Here is a 25363-nt window from a genome sequence, read left to right as displayed (position 1 = left end):
CGTTAACCATTCACCTCGAATCAACCCGTAGCTTCTCGAATCTTCAAACGAAGATTCGAGCAAAAACCAGATCTACACCGATTGACCCCAAACTCACACCACAGCCCCTCCTGACCTCCCTCACCCCCTGAATGGCTTTGGTTCCGTTCGAATCTGACTGGAATTGAACGGTTCCCAAATCGAACCTCAAGAGCCCTAGGATTCAGATCTATGGGTTTTGTCCGAATCAGTGGCAGGATCAGGGCCTAGCAGACTTTTACCGAAGTGTTCTCAGTCGAGAACGCTTCGGTTAAAGTCCATTAGACCCCAAAATCACCTGGCCCGAGTTCGAGCTTGAGTCAGTCTTAGTTTCAGGTCCCGGAGGTATTTTCCCTTTTTTCTTTTGTCATCCTAAACTCTATCTGTCGTACATGTTCTGGTTTGTTTTGGTTTCTGACTCGTCTATCCATGTGTGTACATTTTGAGTTTAAAGTTGATTTGTTTGTTGATTTTGTTGGTTGTTTGCTGTATATTATAGTTCGCGTAGTCGTTTAAATAAGCGTCGTCAACTAAATTCACTTGAAAGATTAGAAAATCAGGAGTTGAATTTCAGTATTGATTACTATGCCTGTTTCTTGTTGGTGTTACTTGTATCGGTATGACCAACTTGTACCCTTTAATTGGCACCCCTGTTTGATTAAATTGGAATCATTGGCTTGAATTTAGGCTGAAAATTGATTGTTAACTGTGGAAAGCTAACAGATTCACCTGAAGGCAGCATTGAGTTTAAGTTAAGTAGTCAGTAGTTAGCTGAAATCAGAGAGGTTTATATACTAATTATTAAGAGTTATGGTAATACAGTAACATGCAAGGTTAAGGGTAGTTTTGGCATAAGACAAAGTCTGATTAGGGGTTTAACTTAAGAATATGTCAAGTGGTAATTAAAATACTATTAACCTAATAACAATGGGGAACAAAACATAAGAGCATGGGTTCAAATGAATACTTTATTGCACCCATAACTCTTGATTAGAGCAATAGGACAAGCATGGGGAGCAGATGCCATACACTTCAAGAAAGTGCACTTAGGCATGTGGAGTTAAGGGGTATGGGCAGGTTACAACCTGGGGAAGATCCGGGCAGGATGACTGACCTACATTGGCTTATAAATAGAGTTATTTTTAGCTAAGAGAGGGCTGGAAATTTTAGTCTTGAGAGAGGTCTTGTGAGTTGAAGAAAACTAAAAAATATAAGGAAATTTCCAGAAACACTATAACCAAACACTGTCTAAAAACTACTGAGGAATTCATATTGGCCAAGCTGTCTTGGCCAAGTTCTGTTGTTTGCCCTGATTGAGCTGCTCGTGATTGTTGAACTGCTGGTGTTGCTGCATTGAATACTCTGTTATTTCTGTTTGTTTCACTACTCTTTTCTGGGATCACTTGTTTGGTGCTCGACCATCTGTTGGTTTTCTTTGTTCTGGAAATTGTTGCTGGTTGTCTGTGGACTGTGGAAAACACTTGTGGTTGTTGGTTTGTTGCTGTGTTGTTGCTGTGTATCTGCTGCTGCTGTGTTTGTTGCAAACTGCCCAGCTGACCATTCCTTTCTTCTTTGTCCTCTATACCAGGTACACAACCAATACACTATCAAATGTAATTGGAAAATTGAGCATGAATACGAAATGAAAAGACTTGAAGTCGACTTTCATACATAGATTATTACATTAGATATCATGTACTGTATAATAATTTTCATTCCTGTGTTGACAATAGAAGTAGCCTGTATGCCCAATGTATATCAATGTAGATTAAGCTGAATGATAGTTTATATACGTATGTTGATAGGTGAAAATATTCCCAATGTAATAAGTTGTTTCTTAGACTTAGTTTAACTTTGTAGTGTGTCCTTTAATGTAGGCCAAGCATGAAAATCGTACTCTACTAGTTAAGTTCTTTCCTTTCCGATAAACTGTTTCATATAACTGGTAAACCATGTTTTAAGACAAAGAACACATAGCTTGCAATCTCAACCTCGCGAAGGTCGAGCCCAGGTCGAAACGGACCAAGCAGGCCCGCATCGAACAAACCATGGCCCAGGTCTGGCCCATCACGCATGGGCTGGATTTGGGCCCGTGATTATTTGCTCGACTGACTCTGCACGTAGCCGCGCTTCTGATTTTGCGTAAGCATTCGGAATTCTGTTATAAATAACTTGCAAGCATGTAATTAATTAAGGCTATCTATTGTCTTCAAGTAGTAGAGACAAACGCGACCAGAAACGTAGTTGCTATAGGATATCCTTTTAAAATAAGGACGAGATGAGCCTCGACGAAAATAAAGAAAACGCACAAATTTGCGGGGCCCTCGTTAAATGTTATATTGAAGAATTCAGCCCCTAAGGTGGGTCGTTTAGCAAATCTCACGACCTCCTGGAATAATAACGCGATAGCTTCTTTAAGCGCGTATTTAATAATTTTACCTTCTTAAATGCGGGTGTGCATTTATGTGACCCAAATCCAAATCTCGACGGATTCAAAATGTGTTTCTAATCACGGGTACATTGATTGTGACGTGGTTCGAGATGCATGTCCATGACGTTGCAAATTCCTTTTAATAATGAATGAGACGAGCCTCGACAAACAAAAATGCACAAGCTGCGGGGCCCTCTAAATGTACATACTAAAATACTTAGGATTCGAGGACAGGTCGTTTAGCGAATTTTACGGCCTTCCCCAAAATAACAAGACGCTAGTTGCTTTAGGCGCGCCTTTAATAATTTATTTTCCTCAATTCGGGTGCACATCTATGTGACCCAAATCCACATCTCAACTGAGTGGAGATATATCGATAACCACGGGTGCATTGATGTAACGTGGTTCGAGATATGTTTTCACGACGTTGCAATTCTTGTAAAATAATAATAACGACAAAAGCAGTCAAAAATTAAAATTTGCACATATGTTCAATTTATATAAAATCAGATAATCAAGCCGAATATAACAGTTGAGCGACCGTGCTAGAACCACGAAACTCGGGAATGCCTAACACCTTCTCCCGGGTTAACAGAATTCCTTATCCGGATTTCTGGTACGCAGACTATAATATGGAGTCATTCTTTCCTCGATTCGGGATTAAAATTGGTGACTTGGGACACCTTAAATCTCCCAAGTGGCAACTCTGAAATAAATAAATCAATCCCGTTTCGATTGTCCTTTAATTGGGAAAAACTCCCTTGCGCCTTCGCGGGTGCGGAAAAAGGAGGTGTGACAGCGGTAATCAATGCACATCTGCATAGTTCCATCCTTCTTCTTCACAAATAACACTGGTGCACCCAAGCGATATACTGGGTCTAACAAACCCATTTGCTAAGAACTCCTCAAGCTGCTCCTTAAACTCCTTCGGAGCCATACGGTATGGTGGGATAGATACAGGCTGGGTGCCTAGAGCCAAATCAATGCAGAAATCAATATCACAATCCGGTGGCATGCCAGGAAGATCAAAAGGAAACACATCAGCGAACTCTCGAACTACTGGAACTTAATCAATCATCGGAGACTCTACGGTGGTGTCTCAAAAATAAGCCAAATAAGCCAGACACCCCTTCTCGACCATTTGTCGAGCCTTCAAGAAAGAGATAACCCAACTAGATGTATCAACTGTGGAACTCTTCCACTCCAACCTTAACAACTCTGGCACCGCTAAAGTAACCATCTTGGCATGGCAATCTAGGACGGCATGATATGGGGATAACCAATCCATGCCCAAGATGATCTCAACGTCGATCATATCAAGCAACATGAGGTTCTCCCTAGTCTCAAAACCACAGAACGTGACCACACAGGACTGCTAGATCCGATTCACAACCACAGAATCACCCACAGGATGGACACATGAACAGGGGTGCCCAAAGGCTCAGGAGAAATAACCAGGAAACTAGCAAACAGAGATGATACATATGAATAAGTAGACCCTGGGTCAAATAATACTGAAGCATCTCTATTGCCGACGGAAATAATACCTGTGATGAGGGCATCTGAGTCCAATGCATCTAGCCTGGCTGGAAGGGCGTAGAATCTGGCTGGAGCACCGGCTGGCTGGCCTCCACCTGACTAAGTAATAGTTGCCTGACCTCTCCCTCCCTGGTCTCCACCTCTAGGAAGACTCCTACCAGTCTGCCCTCCTCCTCTAGGTGGTGGGGCAGCCGGTGCTAAAATCATAGGCTGCTGACCCTACTGCACTGCCTTTGCCCCGAAGTTTGGGACAGGTCCTCTTCATATGACCCGGATCTCCACACTCATAGCATACTCTCGATACCATAGCCTGCTGCCCTAAAGTCTGAGCCTGCTGACCCGAATACCCACTGGAAGAGCCCTGGATAACCGGTAGGCGATACGAACTCTCTGGTGCGGCACTGAAGTAAGCACTGGGAGAATCCTGATGACCAGCATACCCGCCGGTGGAATCCTGAACAGCTGGTGGGCACTATGAACTCTCCGGCATCGCACTAAAATAAGGCCTCACTAGAGCACCTCGAGGAGGGGGTGGTGGTGCTGAATATGGGGGTCTGCTGGGATGACCCCTCCCGAAGTGACCTCTACCCCTAGTTGGGGCACCTCTGAACTCTCTCGAAAATTGGGCCCTCTTGTCCTACTGAATCTACTCTCTACCCCTCTGGCGATACCCCTCAATCCTGTGAGCAATCTCTACCACTAGCTGATACTTGGTACCCATCTCCAACTCTCGGGCCATGCTAGCTTGAATACTAAGGTGCAACCCCACAACAAATCTCCACACTCTCTCTGCATCTATGGGAAGTATCATGAGTGCATGGCGAGACAATTCAGAGAACCTCGCCTCATAATCGGTCACAGACATCTGACCCTGCTCAAGATGCTCAAACTGGTACCGTAGCTCTTCCCTCTCAGAGGGTGGAATATACCTATCCAAGAATAACTGGGTGAACTGACCCCAGGTGAGGGGAGGAGAACCTGTTGGCCTGTCGAGAACATAGGACTGCCACCATCTACGGGCCCTGCCCTCCAGCTGAAAAGTAGTGAAGTCAACTCCATGCAACTCCAATATCCTCATGTTGTGTAGTTTGTCCCTGCACCTATCAATGAAATCCTGGGCATCCTCATGACGCTCACCCCCCGAAGATAGGAGGGTGAAGTCTAGTCCATCTATCCAATAATTTCTACGGGTCACCGTTCGCAGCTGGTCTGAGCTGGGGCACCACTAGAGCAACTAGCTAGGGCCCATCGGTGGGTAATGCACCCGGAGTCTGATACACTACAGCTGCATGTCCAGGAACCTAAGCAATAGGGGTCTGTGCTCCCCCTCCTGCCTGTGATGTAGCTGGATTTGCTGGAAATAAACCAGCCTGAGTCATAGAATCCATAAACCACAGCATACGGCACATGACCTCCTGGAATCCCAGTACTGTCATAAAGTCCGTAGGGGTAGGCTCAGCTGTGGGCACCTCACCCTACTCCTCGATGATAGGATCTCCTGCGGGATCTGCTGGTGGTACTATTAGGATAATTCTGGGACCCCCTCGTCCCCTACCACAGGTTGGTGCCCTCCCCCGGCCTCTGCCTCAGCCTCTAGCAACGGGGGGAGCAGCTTCACCTGGGTCTAGAACATCAGACGTGCGTTTCCTTGCCATTTGTGAGAGAATAAAAAAGGGAAATTTAGTATACCAACCACTTCACGATAGGAAATGAGTAAAGAGTAGTTTTCCTAATACCCTATAGCCTCTCGAAGATAAATACAGACGTCTCCGTACCGATCAACAAGACTCCATTAGGTTTGCCTATGACTTGTGAAACCTACGTGAACCTAGTGCTCTGATACCATGTTGTCACGACCCATTTTCATAATAGGTCATGATGGCGCCCAACACCATTGTCGGGCAAGCCAACGTGGAAGATACTAAATAAGCTCTCATTTAATTTTATCTAAAAATAGTTTCAATTATTCCTAAAGTTGTAATAAAATCAGAATGATCGGTAAAGCCAAAAATAATCATACAACCCCAAAAATAATACGGTCTACTAATGTGTGTTCTAAGACCTGGTGTCACAAGCTATGGGCAACTAGTAGAATATACAAAAGAATCACACTATCCTACTATCCGAGACAGAATAGACAGCAAAAATACATAAGAGAGACTACTTCAGGCTACTGAACGGCATGGGAAGGGAAGCAGCTCATCATAGAAGTCTCAAAATCCGCTCAGTGATGCGCACCAGAAAAATAGCCAAATACACCTACCTCAGATCCTGTACAATTAAGTACAGAAGTGTAGTATGAGTACATAAACAATATGTACCCAGTATGTATCCCATCTAATCTCGAAGAAGTAGAGACGAGAGGTCGACCTGATACATACTAGGGTCAAATAATATGAGAAAAGAATTTATAATAAGCATGGCAATTTAATAACATTGTATGGCAGGGAATAATAGTTCTTCTTCCAAGTAATATCATGGGTATCCATTTATGTTTCAAGGCATACATAAAGTTCAGTCCACAGAAAAATACTAAGTAAAGCATGCGCAAGTAACACCAAGGGACATACGGCCCGATCTAATATAAAAGTAAATTGTGCACTGCCAAGGGTCGAATGGCTCAAACCATAGATGCATGTATTACCCCGCTCACGAATCACACGTGCGACGCGGTCAAATATAAATAAACTCATCAAAAAGCAGACAATAATATATATCTGGGGAGTAGTTATTCACAAGAATATTCAAGTTCTCTTTTAAAAGACCAAGCAAGATAAGGTTCCTCTACTAGTCTCATTTACCTTAATCAACATAATTTATATGAATCTGAATTCATCATCAAGTTACAAGAATATCACGTAGAGCATGCTTTTGGGCCCTAGACTACTCGGACTTAACATAATAGTAGCTACACACGGACTCTCGTCACCTAGTGCGTATGTAGCCCCCGCATATAATAGCAATTAATTCAATTATTATACATATGGGGACAATTCCCTCTTAAAAGGTTAGAAAGGAGACTCACCTCGCTCCACAGTGCACTCCCAATATCAAGAACGAGTCCAAGACCTTAATTCGGAGTCGAACAATCCCAAACTAGTTAAATGAGGTAGGAGCTAGTCAATATAAACTCACTATATCGAATTCTAACTATTAAAGCAATTTCCCAACCTTTAACACAAGTTTCCTAAAATCCGACCCCGAGACCACATGCCCAGATTCCGAAATCTTTCGAAGGAAGTTGTTCTCTATAACCTAAGGATCAAAAATAAATGATTTCTAATTCATTCCATAACAAATTTCGTGGTTAAATCTAACTTTTATTAAAAACCCTAGGTTTTGCTCTAACCCCTTAATTTACCTAAATTCTAGTATTTAATCTACCTAAAACACAAGTATTAAACTAAGAATTAGTGGGATAGACTTATCTCAAGATTCTAGGTGGAAGTCTCTTCTCAAAAGCTCCCAAATTCTCCAATGGAGGAGTGAAAAGTGGTAAAAATTGACTTAGAACTGTATTAAATGAAGCCACTACTTCAGCGATTTCCGCATCTGCGGTCAGAGGACCACATCTGCGAGAAAGGACCGCATCTGTGAAAAGGGGCCTAAAGGGCTGGGACCGCTTCTGCGGTCTTGAGGCCGCTTCTACGGTTCGAGAGCCGCTTCTGCGGTTTGGCCTAGCCTTCCCTGGGCTGCATCTGCGATAGATGGACCGCATCTGTGGTTTCGCACCTGCGGTCCACCAACCGTAGGTGCGGTTATGACAGAAGCAGCAGCTTTAGCACTTCTCAAAATTTTCAACTTCACTCGAGGCTTGTCTGATTGACGCTCGGGGCTCTCGGGCCCCGCCGAACATACCAACAAGTTTGAAATTACAAAATGGACCTACTCAAACCTTCGGAACGCCCGAAACAACTTTAAATCTAAGAATCACCCCCTAAAACCAATTGAATCAAACTTATGAACTTCAAGCTCTTAATTTTCCTCTAACGGACCAAAATGCCCTTAAACTACTCAGATTGACACCAAATTTTGTGGGCAAGTCTTAAATGTTATTTTGGACCTGTACCGGGATTTGAAACCAACATACGAGCCCGATACCCATGTGATAAATCATTAATTAGTTTCTTTAAATCCTTAAAACTTCAGATTAACAATTTCTAATAAAAATTTATTACTCGGGCTAGGGACCTCGGAATTCGATTCCTAGCATATGTTCAGGTCCCATATTTTCCTACGGACCCTTCGGGACCGTTAAATAACACTCTAAGTCTGTTTGCTCAAAATTTTGACCAAAGTCAAACTTAGCCTTTTAAGAAAATCCTAAGGAATGAAATGGGCATATTTCACTCCAAACTCTTCCAAATCCCGAACCAACTGTCCCCACAAGTTGTAAATTAGCTAAAACAAGCGCGGGAAGTTTTATTTTAAGGGAACGGGGTTCTAAAAGGCAAAACAACCAGTCGGGTCATTACACCCTCAGAACCCACAATACTCTGTCGCTCCACCTCAGTATGTTGTCCAGCCACCAAAACACCCCAGAAGGAAAGCAGCAGCATATCAAAACCTCCAACAGCCTCCACAAAATTTTCAAGTGTCCTATTACCCACATCCAAGCCAGGGGTATAGAGGGGAACAAAGGTTGAAAGATAATTTTACACAAATAGGAGAGTCCTATGCAAGCTTGGTTGAGAAATTAAAGCATTATGACATGATTGCACCTATTCTTCCAAATCATGTGGACCCACATGCAAGAAGCTTTGATCCTTCTAAAAGGTGTGAATACCATTCCAATGCCCAGGGGCACAATGTTGAAAGTTGCCGGGATTTGAAAAGAGAAATAGAAAGGATGATCCAGAAAAAAGTAATTGTGATCCAAGACAGTGACACCCAGAATATCACGCAGAATCCTTTACTTGCACGTGATGATGCACACTTTGTAGGGATGATGCTTGGTGACATGGAGTATGAGAATCCTCTTAGGAACTTGCCGACTGAAATTGGAGAAGGCCATGGTGATTCTGATGAGCAAATTTATGGTTAAATGTCAAGCTTAGCAATTGAAAAGTCATTCTCTCCTTACTAGGAAGGAATCTTGGCAGTTTGTTTTGATATTTTTTTTATTATCTGGGTTATTTCAGGGTTGTGATCCAGATTTTGTTTGTTTTATTGAGTCAAACCTTTCTATCCCTCCGTTATGTATATGTGAGTCTTGTCCATTTGTTCTATTTCTATTTTCATTATTCAGGTTATTTTAGGGTTGTAACTCGGGAAAAGAAATTATAGTTAGGTTAGATGTTTGAACTATGTTAGACCTGATTCCTTAAAAAGGATATGTAGGCAGTTTTACACGGTTCTGTCCAACCAAATAAGAATCCAGAAGAAAAATCAAAAAAAAATCATCAAAAAAAAAATATTCCCAGTATCTGAAACTGGGGCAGAGATTTTATTTCACTTTTGAAAGAGTCGATTCCAAGAGTTGTAAGTCTACAGCCCCTCATTTTGAGTATATTTTAAGCCTTCATGTCGATCTTCGTTCCAATACTATCCAAAAACTTTCCAAATAAAGACCTCCCGATATGACTTTAAGAATGCCAAGAGAAGCATGCAATGAGCAACGGCCGTCACGCGACATAGAATACTGTCAAGTTGCTCACATAAAAAAAAGGGAAAAAATGAGAGAGTCTTGCTAGTGAAAACTTTTATGGGCACTGTAAGGCGGCGGTAAGCAGAGATAAATAAATGAGAGAGACTTGTTGGTGAAAACCCCTTGGGGCACCACTAGTCGAAAGTGAATCGTGAAGCTGATGCAAAGGATTGACGCAAACATAGCCCGACTTCAAATGTTATAAGAATAGTAAAATGGAAGATGGAATTAGTTTGATAGATCGGCCACTAAGTCCAAAATGCATGTCATAATTATTAAGGCTAGTTATTGAAACAAAAACTCTTCCTGTTGTCCTTCCGGCTGGGGCATTTCTTGTTGATACTTGTTTCTTTGCATTATTGTGTCCTTCACTCTGAGTCAGTCCTGTCAAAACAAGCAAGAAAAGATTTCAAAATCTGCTACCAGCTTTTCAGTTGCATAAAGTAAATTTTGACAACACACTCAGTTGTTACTGTCAATATACCTTGAGGATTAATACAAAGGCTTCCCCAAAAGACTCTTGTCAGCCTACTTGGCACAAGCAAAGATAACTGGTGATTCTCTCTGATAGACAAATTGCTCAAAAAGCAGGAAGTCATTCAAGATATCAGAAAAGGTCACCTAAGCAAAGATCTCCAGTTGGGATAAGGCTGATTGAGCCGCAAATACAAATGGTATTGGGTGTGAAACAATTAGGGTTGATGCAGAGCAAAAGTCCTTTGAAACCGACTCAAGCTGATTGAGCAGAAGCCAAGCTACCCAAGACTCAAGGCCACAAACCGACCACCATTTTCAAAACTGACAAATTTTTCTTTGTATGAAACAGGAACAAAGCAGTGCAAGGAAAGTGGTTCAAAAAAAAACAAAACAAAAAAAGAGAAGAAAATAAAAGAAGAGAAGAGCCGACAAAGGGAAGTTTCTCAAATCTTTTATTTGTCTTGCTATTATGCATAAAATTTTACCATTGATCTTCATATTTTTTCCTCCTATGATAAAAAGTCCTAGTTTGATGGATTTTCCTTCCAAACAAAATCTTAGTCTGATGAATCTTTCTCCTAAGATAGAAGACCTAGTCTGATGAACTTTCTCCTAGGACAGAAAACTTAGTCTAATGAATTTTTCTCCTAAGATAGAAGACCTAGTGTGATGAACTTTCTCCTAGGATCAAAATCTTAGTCTGGTGAATCTATCTCCTAAGATAGAAAACCTAGCCTAATAAATTTTCTCCTAGGATCAAAATCTTAGTCTGATGAATCTTTCTCCTAAGATACCCCAAAAAAAGACCTAGTGTGATGAACTTTTCTCCTAGGATACAAAATCTTAGTCTGATAAATCTTTCTCCTAAGATAGAATACCTAGTCTGATGAACTTTTCTCCTAGGATCAGAAATCTTAGTCTAATGAATTTTTCTCCTAATATACAAGACCTAGTCTGATGAACTTTCTCCTAGGATAGAAATCTTAGTTTGATGAACTTTCTCCTAAGATACCAAAAGAAAAAAAAGGACCTAGTCTGATGAATTTTCTCCTAGGATTGAAGTCTTAGTCTGATGAATCTTTCTCCTAAGGTTAAAACCTAGTCTGATGAATTTTCTCCTAGGATAATAATTTCTTTAAAAAAAAGAATGTCTCGATTAAAAAAAATCATTTGTTCATGCCTTTGAAAAAAAAAAGTTGGGGCAATTTGTTTAAAAGAATGATTTTCTCAAAAGAAAAAAATGATGATTTTTCTAAAAAAGAAAATCCTTCTCGGTTCATTTTAGGATAGGTACACAATTCAGTAGTCTCACTTTTCCAACATAGGGTCCCACTCCCTAGCTGATGTCAGCATAACCTGGTAATCTTTTTCAACATAGGGCCTCACTCTCTAGCTGATGCCCTGGTAATCTTTTCCAACATAGGGTCCCACTCCTTAGTTGTTGCAAGCATAACCTGGTAATCTTTCCAACTTAGGGCCTCCAATACCCAGTTGATTTCATTTTAGATATAGGGTCTCCACTCCCTAATCTCTTTTTCTCAAGGATACACAATCCTGACTTTTATTGCTTTTAATAAAGAAGTAGTTTAGAATTTTGTTACAATATCTCACGAAATTTTCCTAGTGAAAACTGTGGCAGAAAAATTTCGTTCGTTTGTTTGTTTTGGTGTCTGAGCAGGTTTTACCTCGAGGTACAGGGTTCGAGACGACCAAAAGAAGAAGTCTCAATCCAGAATAAAAGAAGAAAAAATAGAGAGGAAAAAAAGAAAAAGAAGTGAACTCAAAGTGCAGAAGCAGAGAAAAGTTGTGGAGTGATCAAGACGTGATTGAAGTCACAAGCTTTGCATGTCCCGCCTTGATCCGAGAAGTTGAAAAGGAATGAATCAGCACCTGTAGCTAACAAGCGTCAAGATTCAGATCAGAGTCCACATGAAGAACCAATCAAGACTCAAGATCAAGCTTCAAAAGACTCATAGATAGGAATCTTGTAACTCGTAGCTGATAGGCTTAGTTAGTCATTTTAATTTTGATTTTGATGTAATAACGGGACCGCAAACCGGAACCTCGACGGCACCTCAATCGTCTCTCCACCTCGGTATACTCCATCACTCTTCCTAATTCTGAACTACATATGGCCTGATTCCTTTATAGCCAAGGATATGTAGGCAGCTCAGATACTAGGGCTCGGTCACATTCTCCTTTCTCTTAGTTTGTGATCTCTCTAAATAAGGGTCGGGTCAAAAACCCTGTTTCGTCGTTCTTTGTCTGAAAACTCTTCGCGTTTCCAGTCAAAGAGGGGCAGTTGTAGACATGTAATTTTTTACCCTCTCCAAGATTTTACACATTTTAGCGTAATATTTAATTTAGGTTTAGTGTCGTTATTTTAAATAGTTTTGACTCTTTTACTTTATTTTATCACAAAAAATAAAAAAGATGACAAAAAAAAAATTCACCTTTAGGTTAAAGTCAATTAGTATATTTATATTTATAGTATTATAACATTTGAAAATACAAAAAAACAAAATTAGTTTCACGTGTAGTATTTAGTTTTATATTAGTTTATTTTAATTTAGAATAATATTTACATTTTTATAGATACATTGTATTATTTGGTTTTTTTAGCCTAAGTTCAAACCCAAAAAATATGGTCCAACTCAATTACCCTTAGCCTATTCTTCCTAACCCATTAGCCCACTTAAGTGCAAGATTTAATCCTAGTCATATATTTCCTTCTAATCCAATGGACATCATCCCTTCTCATCTCCATATAAAATACACAATTATAAAAACCATACCCTAAGTTTTCAATTCCTAGATCTAGACCCCAAAAATATAGCAGGCTTCCCATTCCAAAAGAGCTAAGAGCTAGCTAAGAAGGGATTTCTAGACTAAAAAGGAAAAAAGAAAAAAGAGTCGTAACAAAAAAGAAAAAAAGGGAAAGGTTGAACTTGATTGAAAGTTCTTGTTTTGCAGTTGATAAACAAGGCTTTGTGTTCGTCCATTTTCAAAAACGAGAAAATACAGAATGGAAAGAGGGTAGGGATTGAGTTCGAAAATCTCTTGGTCAACCTTTTCTTCGATTTGAGATTCTCTGTCTTGGATTTCATCCGTTTTGCTGAGCTTAAAATTCCTTTCGTCCTCTTCTTCATTGTAGCTTTATCAGTTTTCAAGGGTCTGATTTGATTGAGGGTTTTAATTTATCGTTTGATTGGGATGGATTTTGGGTTTCGGGTATGCCGGTGTCAATTCGGGGTTCCAGTTCGCGATTTTGGTGTTTCAATCCAAGGATTGTTGCTTTGTCTAGCACGATCGATTTGCAATCTTCGAATTTATTCATCAATAAAAGGTTCATTTCTCAATTTTCATTCTCATTTTATTTTGTTATGATATCGTGTTGATTTGTGATTCTCTGTTGTTGGAGTAGCATAATTTAGTTGTCATTTAAATTGTTTTAGTTAGTTTTTATTTCGATTGTGATGTATGTAGTCTTGGTTCTTGAATAAATGCTTTTAAGTGGGTAGATGGGAAAATTTGAGTTGTTTCTTTCTCGGCAAAGAAAAATAATGGTCCATAAGGTGGGTCTTGAACCATAAGGAATCTGGCCAAGTAATATATCATGTTAGCTAGCCTATTTGCTCCCCAATAATATCCCGTCTATAAATTTGGCATCCCAACAGTCTCAAAGATTAGAAAATAATTTAAATGCGCCAGTTGCTTTAGGCGCGTTATAATAAAATTATCATAGCTATGGGTACGGTTTCCATGATGTAGTTGTGATACCTAATTCCCAAAATCGGGGGTGAATTTTATGTAACCCGATCGTAACAACTTCAAATATTAATTAAATAAACATGTCGTAAATCGCGGGTTCATTTCATGTAGCGTAGTTCGCGGCTTGTTCCAAAACAAACGAGTGTACGACACTCGTAACTTGTTCAAGAAAAAATTTCTAAAACCTAAAAGAGATTATAAAATAATTAAAAGGCGGTTATAAAGTTAAAATGCACAATAGGTTTAAAACATGTAATTAATCAGATAATTAGGTCAATATTAATAGTGTAAGCAACCGTTCTACAACCACGGAACCCGAGAATGCCTAACACATTATCCCGGGTTAACAGAATTCCTTACTTAGAATTTCTAGTTCGCAGGCTTTTAAAATAAAGTAAAAATTTCCTCGATTTGAGATTTTAAAATAAACCGGTGACTTGGGACACCCAAAAAAATTATTCCAAGTGGCGACTCTGATAAAATAAAATAATCACATTTCGAATAATGTCACTTTAATTGGAAAAACTCGCTTATATCCCCCTCGGGTGGTAAAAAGGAGGTGTGACACCATTGTTGAGAACATAGAATTTGCATCCAAAGATAATCAGATGAGTTATCTTTGGTTTTATTCCATTGAGTAGCTCATAGTAGGTTTTGTTCAAGAGGGACCTGATCATACACTTGTTCACCAAGTAGCACGCAGTGTTTATTGCCTCTGCCCAGAAATTTTTGGCAATTCTACTGTCAATAAGCATTACATTATACGTGCCATGTCTTCTAGAGTTCTGTTCTTTCTTTCAACAACACCATTTTGTTGTAGAGTCCTTGGTGCTAAGAAGTTGTGAGTGATTCCATTTTCATTGCAAAACTCATCAAATTTGGCGTTGTCGAATTCTGTCCCATGGTCAAATCTGATGCATGCTACCTTCAATTCCATCTTCACTTGGACTTTCTTGACAAAGGCCACAAATACCTCAAAAATCTCATTCTTTGTTCTAAGAAACAGTGTCCAGGTGAATCTTGAATAGTCGTCCATAATCACAAAAATATACATATTTTCACCTCTGTTTGGTATTCTCATAGGACCACACAGATCCATATGAAGGAGTTCGAGTGGTTTTGATGTTCTAACATCCTTCTTTGGCTTAAAAGATGATTTCACATGTTTTCCTCTATCACATGCATCACACACTCTGTGCTCCTTGAAATTTGAATTTGGCAGACCACGAACCAGGTCCTTCTGTATCAATTTATTCAGAAGTGAGAAGCTTTCATGACCCAATCTTCTATGCCAAAGTTTTGCATCATTATCAACTTCCTTCAAGCAGCTCATATCACTAGCTTGTAGAGATTTAGTCGGCAACATAGATGTTCTTGTATCTTTTGGCTACTAAGACCACTTCGCCAGTTACCAGATTAGTAACTATGCACACTTTAGACAAGAACTCTACTTTGTTCCCTTTATCGCAGATTTGAGAGACACTCAAGAGACTGTACTTCAGGCCATCCACATAGTATACATTCTCAATTGAGTGTAAAAGAGACTTTCCAACCTTTCTGACACCGAGAATGTGCCCCTTTTTCCATTTTCAAAGGATACATTCCCTCCTTACAAGGCTTTCAGTGAGAGAAAATCCATGGTGTTTCCAGTCATGTGCTTTGAGCATCCACTCTCCATGATCCACTATAGTCTGCTTCCTCTCACTATTCCCTGCACATATAAATTATTGGTTATATTTAGGAACCCAAACTAGTTTGGGTCCCTTGTAATGAGGAAACGGGTGGATAAGAGCTTTTCTAGTCCATGCAGGCAATATGCAATTTTTGCAAGTGGTACTTGGTCCCCCTTTAGTAGTCACTTTTTCAGCAAACACTTTATTTTTCTGAACAGATTGAACCCTGGCCTGGCAATTTTCTTTGAAGTGTCCATTGTTCCCACAATGGGTACAAAGCTAGTTATCAGGAACAGTGGCGTACTTGTTGTGAGGGTTGTAAGGAACTTTCTCCTTTTGGAAGCCGATTCCCTGCCTGTTTCCACTACTGTTAAAGTACATGGCAGTGACAGCAACTGAGGACCAGGTCCACTTAAGAGATTTTTCAAGATCAATTTTTACTTTCTCCAATTCAGCTTGAAGTTGCCTATTTTTCTCAAGTTCACCACATAGACTAGTTTTCACATCATTTAATTCCTTTTCAAGCTTGATGTGTGTCTCGCTAACTACTTTCTTCCCTTTCTCAATGCTTACAGGCCTATGTTCTGATTTGAGTCCCTCAACTGTTTCCTCTAGGTCTGTGATTATCACCAAAAAATCATCCCTTTCTTGCTTAGTAGCTACAATTTTCTCTACTAGAGTATTATTTTCTTTGCTAAGGTTCTCTATGGTTTTCTTCAAGTCAACAACCACTGCCATCAAATCATCTCTCTCATTTTCTACACTATTTATTTTTTTAGTTAGAACTTCTTTTTCTTTTTCAAGATTGCCTATGGTCTCATTTAAATCAACCATACAGACCACCAAATCATCTCTAGATTGTTCAACATCTCCTAGCTCTATGATTAGGGCATCTTTATTATTAACAAGACTATAATATGCATCAATTAGAGCATTTGCTAATGATATCAATTTCTTAGAAGAGTAGGACTTCAGATTTCTCTGAACATCCCTGAAATTTACCTCATCATTGCCATCCTCTTCATCATCACCGGACTGAGCCATCAATGCAAACAATGAATCATATTCCTTTGCTTCATTTTCCACTTCCATCATGGAACTATTTCCTACATCTGGTTCCTCTTCTGATTCACTGGAGGAGTCTCCCCATGCAGCAAGAGCTTGCTTCACAACATTGTCAGCTACACTTTTTCGGCTGAATCATTTGTCGGGAACCGGGTTCCTGCTTTGTCAGAGTTGTATTTGTAATGCTTTTGTTTCAGAAGGGGGCAGTCATTAATGAAATACCCTAGTTTTCCGCACTTGTGACAGAGATCATAGTTCCTTGATTTACTTAAACTGACCGTCTTATGTATACCTCCATTTCTTCGAACCATCTTTTGAAATCTTTTAGTGAGATAGGTCATATCACTATCTTCTTCACTTGAGTCATTGTTTTCATCCTTGAGCACCAGGTTATTCTCCTTCTTTGGCTCTCTTCTTTCAATGTCTTTCTTTCTTTTCATCTCATATGTCTTCAGATTTTCAATGAGCTCATCCATGGTTACAGTTTGTAAATCTTTAGCTTCAGTGATAGCATTCACCTTACTCTCCCAAGAGCTAGGTATAACACTGAGAACCTTTCTTACAAGCTTGTTTCTAGGAATAATTTCTCCAAGTGAATGAAGCTCATTTATGATAGATGTGAATCTAGTGTACATGTCTTGTATAGACTCATCATCTTTCATCCTAAAAAGCTCATACTCAGTGGTGAGCATGTCAATCTTGGATTGTTTAACCTGAGTAGTTCCTTCATGTGCCATTTGCAATGTTTCCTATATTTCCTTGGAAGATTGATAGGCTAAGATTCTATTGTACTCATCAGGTCCTATACCACATACCAAGATCTTCTTGGCACGAAAGTTCTTCTCAACAGCTTTTCTGTCAATATCGTTGTATTCTTTTCTGGTTTTCAGCACCATTGGTCCAGATTCTCCAAGCTTCTTCATAGGAACATGTGGACCATCACAAATGACGTCTCATAGCTCGAAGTCTTCGGCCATTATAAAATCATGCATACGAGTCTTCCACCAGCCGTAATACTGACCATTGAATCTAGGAGGTCTGTAGGTTGATTGTCCTTCCTCAAAGTTAGGTGGAGCAGCCATTGAGATCCTTTCTAGGTGTTAACCTTTTAGAAAGAACCTGTTCTGATACCAATTGATAGTTTATATGAGTCCACCAACTGTATAGAGACCTGGTCCTATATCAGTTCCCTCAATGCTAACTACTGAAACAGTATGTAAATAAGACACATGATTTTACGTGGAAAAATCCCAACTCAAGGGGACAAAAACTACGACCTACACTGGTAGGATTTAAACTCCACTAACTTGTAACTATACTATTACAAGCCACTTTGTAATGACTCTATTACAGAGACTTTACTCACTCTAACTTGTAAACACTCATCACAAGCCACTTTGTCACTCATTAGTTACAAAGATTTCAACCTATGACTAACTCTAGTCACAACACAAACTCAGATGGTTTATGATTTGAGTTTCTTAAAACAAAGCTTCTAAAGAAGCAATATAGGAGTTACAATAAAGAACAAAATACAAGATTACAACTCAACTAAGGACACACATGGACTCCTAGTGAAACTCGTCCGTAGTGAAGTTGTCTTCTTGTTCTTGACACGCTTGTGACATCAATGCTGTATAAGATCTTCAATGCTTGAGAGAATATCACTAAATGTTCAAGTGAATATCTTATGCCTTACACCATGTTGTTATACTACCCAAGATATCCCAAGGATGATGTCTATTCTTGGTTGGTACACGCCTCTTCCCAATGGGAAGTGACTGCTACACTGTAGCGTGCACAGTTCCAGGCAGTCACTTTCTGTAGTTGCTTTCCAACTGTATAGTTGACTTATAGTTCTGTCAGGGGAACACCAAGGGATCAGGTCCCTAATCTAGTTCTTGCGAATCTAAAGGCACACTGCCTAGATTATCTTGAGTCCATTGTTGAATGATTCTTCTAGGCATGCATCAGGTCTTTTATCTGGTTCTATCGGAAAGTTTGTTAGATCATCAAAACATAAACTAGGAGTCATTAAGCCCATCAACATGCTTAGTGGTTTTCTTGACTAGTCATTGAGCTATTTTTACAAAACCTCCATATACATTCAAACCTCTCTATAACAGCCTTGTTTGTTCCATTATCTTTTGGCTGCTATAGTGAAGTGCTTTTGTAGGCAAAATATATTATAACATAAAATCGATTCTAAGAAAAACTTAGTTTTTATACTGAATTGTTGTTATACAGAGATGCTGTTATAAAGAGGTTTGACTGTATATACCCCAGGACAATGGATAATGTAGGAAATTCCTATAATTGGGGGATAAGAACCGCAGGCAGCCTATTGTTGACAGAGGCGAATGTCTTTTGGCTATGGGTTCGTCTGAACGTAGAATTTTCAACATAGTGTGTGTGTGTATATATATATATGCAAAAACCTACTAAAATCTCAATAAATCTTAAATCTGAACTCATCATTTTAAACAATATATTCAATGCAAGGTTGAATCCATTGAGTTTAAATCCTGGATCTGCTTTTGCTTGTTAAAGTGTTGTTGGTTATGTAACAAGATCCTCTTTAAACTCCAGGATTAGAATCAACATGCAATTAGTTGAAGATTACTGACACTGAAAACGAAAATCTAGCTTTTGTTTATTTTCTACAGTCTACACTATGCTTCAGAATGTAGAAATCACTTCCTGATATTCTTTGTGTACGTGAGTACGTGAGTGTATTGATGCACTCACAGCTTTCTCCCCAAAATGAATGTCATATTGAGATTTAGGACAAAGGCTTAATAGTCTAGTGATATCAGTGAAAACCTCACACATAATAGGTGTGGATTCAATTCTCGTTACTCTGTTCCCCCTTCCCATTCCCCTTCCCCTTCCAGAGAAAATATTTAAAGGCAGCCCGGAGCACAAGATTCACACAGGGTACGGGGAAGGGCCGCACTCAAGGGGTGTGATGTAGACGGTCTAACATAATGCAAGCATTAGTGACTGCTTCCATGACTCGAACCCGTGACTTATAGGTCATACAGAAACAACTTTACCATTGCTCCAAGACTCCCGTCCGAAGGAAAATATTTAAAGAAAATGTTGATTTTGAGATAATCAAATCTTATGCAAACAATAACACCTTGCAAGAATGGCAAGATAATGTGACAAGATCCTTGAAATCTTATCTTGTATTCTTGAAGGACAGTGAGACACTACTATTTACCTTGAATTCAATTCCATTTATGTAACCAAGTCGAGGATGAAATTGATAATATTACATTAGATCAAATCTCCACAACGTTACAGTGGATTGCTTGTAAGTTCATTGCTTCACCTAACCTAAGAAATGATAATAAAATATTCTATGTTGAGTTTGGGATGCACCAGCTCATGAAATGTATCGTTCAGAGGCGGACTCGGAATTTGAAGGTCGCCGATGTACTTATAGATTCGACCAAAATATGTTTTGTATACATATGGTGCCAATATTAATATATCACTATTTTCTAAAGATATAGACATGTATATATGAAACTTTTGCTGAACTTACGGTTGCCGGGGACCCCTCTCGGTATAGCGTAGGCAGAGGCGGACCCAGGATTTGAAGGTCGCGGGTGCGCTTTTGGATTCAACCAAAATTTGTTTTGTACATAGGATGTCCACTACTAATATATCATTATTTTCTAAAGACATATGCATGTATACATGAAATTTTTTCCGAACTTTACGGGTGCCGTGACCCCTCTCTGTATAGCATAGGTCCGCCTCTGAACGTAGGTCTGTATCGCATTCACCAGTCTTAGGAGATTATGTTAACTACAAATTTAAATCTATTCATCACCAAAGAGAGAGTGGAAAAGTATGATATTAAGAAAAAAAACAAAATAAAATCACCATAGGTAAAATCTCAAATATTGTAGGTGTAATGCCACTGAAAACAAATACAGTAGTGAACTAATAATTAATCACACAAATATTTCTTCCTAGAGGAAGCTGAAACTGATGACAGAAAAATCACATAATTAATAGTTCCAAAGGGAAGCTGCAAGAGAAGTGTAACATTCAAGAATAACACTGCTTCAGTGAGGCAAAGAGGACGTCATTCGCCTCAAAATCAAGGCTTATGAGGCACTTAAGGGATTTCTAGCTTTGGCAAATTCACTACTAGAATTCCTGGAAAAAGCGACCAAAAATTAGCGACCAAATTTGGTCGGTCAAGAAAAGCGACCAAAGTTGGTCGCCAAATTACCGAAAACAATAAAAAAAATATTTGAAATACTTTAGCGACCAAAGTTGGTCGCTATTTGGCCGCAAATTTAGTCAAATTGTTGACTGGACTGGTCAGACTTGCTTGGTCAAATATATACTGAAATTAGCGACTAATATTGGTCGCTAAAGTGGGACCCACATTAAATTTGTTAATAATTTTATTATTATTTTATAAAACTTATAAAATATAAATATATATAATTTAAAACTTACGACCAACGTTGGTCGCTAATTGAAGAATAAGTTGATAGCGACCAACATTGGTCGCTAACATGGGACCCAGTTATAATATTTTAATAAATATATATTTATTCAAAAAAAATTAAAATATAAATAAATATAATTCAAAAGCTAGCGACAAAAGTTGGTCGCTTAATGAAATAGAGACCAACGTTGGTCACCAATGTGGGACCCAGTTCTAACGTTTAACAATTTTTATTATTAATTTAAATATTATATAAAATATAAATAAATCTGATTAAAATTTAATGACCAAATTTGGTCGCTAAATTAAATTCATGTACTGAACACATATCGGACATATTATAGAAAATGATTTGGAACATCCTGAACACATATTGGAAGAAGTTGATATAAATGAAGTAAGAATTATAGAATACGAGGAAGAAGAATCAACTGATGAAGCTCAAACTAGTGAGGAAGAAGAATTCTCTGACGAGGAAGAATACGTCGATGAGCTTTAAAAAGTTGGTTTCTTCGATAACTCTCGTTTATAGATAGTTTCCTTATATGTTTCAATCTAAATATGTATTATATTATGTAGATGACAGGCAAGGGTCGAGGTAACAATGAAGGTAGTGGTTCTCGGGGTCGAGAAAAGGCTAGAAAGCAAAAGAGGAGGGTAGAAGATACTATTCATCAATCTTTTCCACCATCTTCTGATTTGCCTATCACTATGCCACAGCCTCTACCCCATGGCTATACTGAGCTGCCACAGCATCACCAGCCCTACACCTTTGTGCAGACCCCGGGCGTTTCTTCACAGGGCCATCGGACTGTGCGTCCGACATACAGTCCACCTGCCTCACTACCACGTGGATCCCACCCAGCAGCATCACATGGATCGCATCGATCCATATCACAGCCACATGGATCACAGCCATCAGTGTCACAGCCAGTCGGGTCACAGCCACTCAGGTCACAGCAGTCAGTATCACAGCCACTTGCGATTCGTGCAGCTATGTCGCAGTCACAGGGATCACATCTATCGTCATCAGTGACTTCACCTATTGGAGGCCTTCGCTTGCGGGATAGTAGCTCTGACCCCCCTACTCCTTCCACACATGCCTCTGATACACATGTTTCGGACGATGATGTTGATGCTGCTACTGCTTCTGACGAGGAGGTGCATTATGATCAGTATGGCAGGATCATCATAGTCCCTGAGGGTGATGGGTAAGAGTTATTTATTTTTTTTATGTTTATTTTTTTGTACAGTTTTTACTAAGATATTAATTTGTTTTATTTATTAAATTGCAGGTTCCTCCCGAGTAATATTACTACGAGGATAATCACCAAAGCAACCAGAAAGCTTTATGATGCCCCTTATGCGTCTTGGCGTGAATTCCCATTCTCACTGAAGGAGGCAATTTTCAATGAATTTAAGGTATAAATGTTCTTTTAAGCAGTATAATTATTTATATTTATGATATTTCCATATAATATTTAACTTTTGAAATACAGAGCAAGTGTGTATGGGAACACCAGTATAGCGCGGACGTGGCTGCAAATTTTAATCTCAAAGCTCGCAAGCGGTTGTCGCATTCTTTCTCCATAGCTAGACAGCTGAACCAGAAGCCTGGCTGGTTGCTTCAGGAGTTTTGGGATGATTTGCAAAGGCAATGGCTTACTGCAGAGTTCTTACAGAAGAGCGAAAAGGGAAAGAAAGCTCGCGCATCTGAGAAGGGAGGATCATTGCACACTGGAGGTGCGGTCAGCCAGGGGACAATAAAAAGAAGAATGGTACGTAATTGCTTAATTTATTTTAATTTTCAAAGTATATCTATTCTATTTATTAATTAAAATTTATGAGTTTTCAGGAAAAGAAGTTGGGTCGTCCGATGAACCAAGATGAGCTATTCAGGGAGACTCATATTGTGAAGAAGAAGAAAGAGACGGATCAAGAAAGGTGGGTCGAGGGACGTGCCTCGACTGTACATGTAAGTTTTCACTTTTCATTAAGTATTTTCATTTACTTTTATATAAATTTTGAAATACTAATTCAATTTACTTTTTCTTATAGAATCGCTTCAGAGTTGAAGCTGAGGAATTCATACACAGCCAGCAATCTAATGAGTCGGGCGCGCCATTCCAACTTTTGGCCGAGGATGTTGAAATACTATGGACGTGGGCTGCAGGCGGTCCAAAATGGGGAAGGTATACGGCCTTCCTACTAAGACATTCCATCGCTATAGGTGTGGAATGCAAGGAATAGGGACTTCCTCGCAAGTCGAGCAACTTGATGGGGAGAGCCTCTCCGCTATGCGGGAGACTGTAACAAAGCTCACATCCGAGCTAGAAGCGTCCAAGGAAAGAGAACAGCTTAGAGATGCTCAGTATATTGGCGTGGTCGCTCAGTGCTAGAGAATGCAAGAGCAGATCAAAAATCTCCTAGCTGGATCTTTTTTCAATTCCTCGGTCTCGGCCATTATCGCCAGAGGCTGCCCGTCCCCGTGCTCGTTCGTCCCGTCCTCCAAGTGGTCATTCCTCCCGTCCTCCCTGTGATCATTATTCCCGTCATCGACAAGTAGACCCTTCTCAATATCGTGATGATGATGAAACTTCATCAGACGGTGATGATAATGATGTACCAAACAATGAATGAATTTTAGACAATTTGAACTAGACAAATACAATTTGTTTTCCATTGGGTTGTAATAAGAGTTAACTTAGTTTGGTAGTTCTATTGAAATTTACACTTTCTTGGTTTTAATGTAGCTTTTAATGTTGTTTTTGTGTTGTTGTTGTTGTTGTTGGGTTGTTGTTTGGTATTGTTATTGGAATTGTTGTTTGAATTGTTGTTGTTGTTGCTTGTTAGGGTTTTGGTATGACTGGCAGGTGGTGTAGCTGCCAAAACAGGCAGTTTCTGCCAAAATAATACACAGAAAAGCGACCAAAGTTGGTCTCCATTTGGTCGCTTTTCATGTTTAAAAAAATAATTTTCTGGAGAATAGCGACCAACGTGTGTCGCTATTTACCCAGATTTCTACAAAAAGCGACCAAACTTGGTCGCTATTTCATTAAAAAAATAAAATTTCTGGTGATATAGCGACCAAAGTTGGTCGCTAATATTTAAAAAATAAATTAAATTCATGTATTTAGGGACCAAAGTTGGTCGCTAGTTTAATAAAATAAATAAATAATTGAATAAAAAAGCGACCAACATTGGTCTCTAGTTTCCAGATTTTAAAATATAATATTTGGATTAGAGACCAAAGTTGGTCGCTTTTTAATGATTAATAATAAATAAATAAATAATAACGTATTTTATATTTAGAGACCAACTTTGGTCGCCAAATGTATATTATTAAATTAATAAAGCGACCAAAGTTGGTCTCTATAGTCAATATCCGGAAAAATTGGTCCATTTAGCTTAGTGACCAAAGTTGGTCGCTAATTAGCGACCAACTTTGGTCCCTAAATAAAAGGGACCATCAATATAGCTACCAGGCCCTTTTGGTCGCTTTTTAGCCCAATAGCGACCAACTCTGGTCGATTTTTGCGGTCGCTTTTTCCGAATTTCTAGAAAGTTGGTAGCTCAGGCTTAGGAATGGTAGGGATCTCGAGTTTTGGCAACGTTGGTAGTTCAGGCTTTGGCATTGTTGAAGCTCCGGCTTTTGGATTTCTGGCAATTCAGGCTTTGGCAGAGTTGGCAGCACAGGTTTTGGAATTTCAGGGAATTCAGGCTTAGGGAAAGCTGGAATTTCCGGCAAATGTGGCAGTTCAGGCTTAGGAAGCTCAGGTAGTGTTACTTCAAGAAGATGGCGCGCTTCTGCTTGAATGATGTTGCTGCTTGTTAATGACAAAGTGGCAAGTAATAGCAAGATAAAAGATGAGTTAAGGTGATAAGCCATTGTTGAAGGTGATAAATGCTTGAAGATTGTTGAAGGTGATAAATGCTTGAAGACTAGCTAGTATGTTATAATTGATTGATTATGTTTTAGGCTTCATTTTGAACAAGTTTATATAGATAGATGGGTTGTGAAAAATAGGAAGAAAAATTGAGCTTTGGTTATGGTTGGTAGGAAAAATTGTCTGTTAGTTCATCTTCTCAACAATAACCTCCTATTCTAATTTAACGCAAACTTTCCATGTATAACATCTATTACTTATTTTATGTTGGAATTGCTACATGGTCTTTTAGTTGGCAATCTAAAGAGATCTCATTTCTTGTTCTTGGAGCGACTTAACAAGAACAACCAACTAACTACAGTGCTTCATCGTTTTTAG

The 25363-nt window shown here is 39.3% G+C and overlaps 1 protein-coding gene across 1 annotated transcript; it reads right to left on the bottom strand.

The window, feature by feature from the left end:
• Window positions 1-15835: 15835 nt before the first annotated feature.
• Window positions 15836-17358, bottom strand: LOC138889402 (uncharacterized). The gene is made up of 2 exons (XM_070172706.1): window positions 16844-17358; window positions 15836-16751 (listed from the first exon to the last, which is right to left on the bottom strand). Exons 1-2 carry the CDS (start codon window positions 17356-17358, stop codon window positions 15836-15838), a joined length of 1431 nt encoding a protein of 476 aa, XP_070028807.1.
• Window positions 17359-25363: the final 8005 nt, after the last annotated feature.

Source organism: Nicotiana sylvestris, chromosome 4 (assembly GCF_000393655.2).
Source record: "Nicotiana sylvestris chromosome 4, ASM39365v2, whole genome shotgun sequence".
Lineage (NCBI taxonomy): Eukaryota > Viridiplantae > Streptophyta > Magnoliopsida > Solanales > Solanaceae > Nicotiana > Nicotiana sylvestris.
This window is presented reverse-complemented; position numbering and strand designations above follow the sequence as displayed.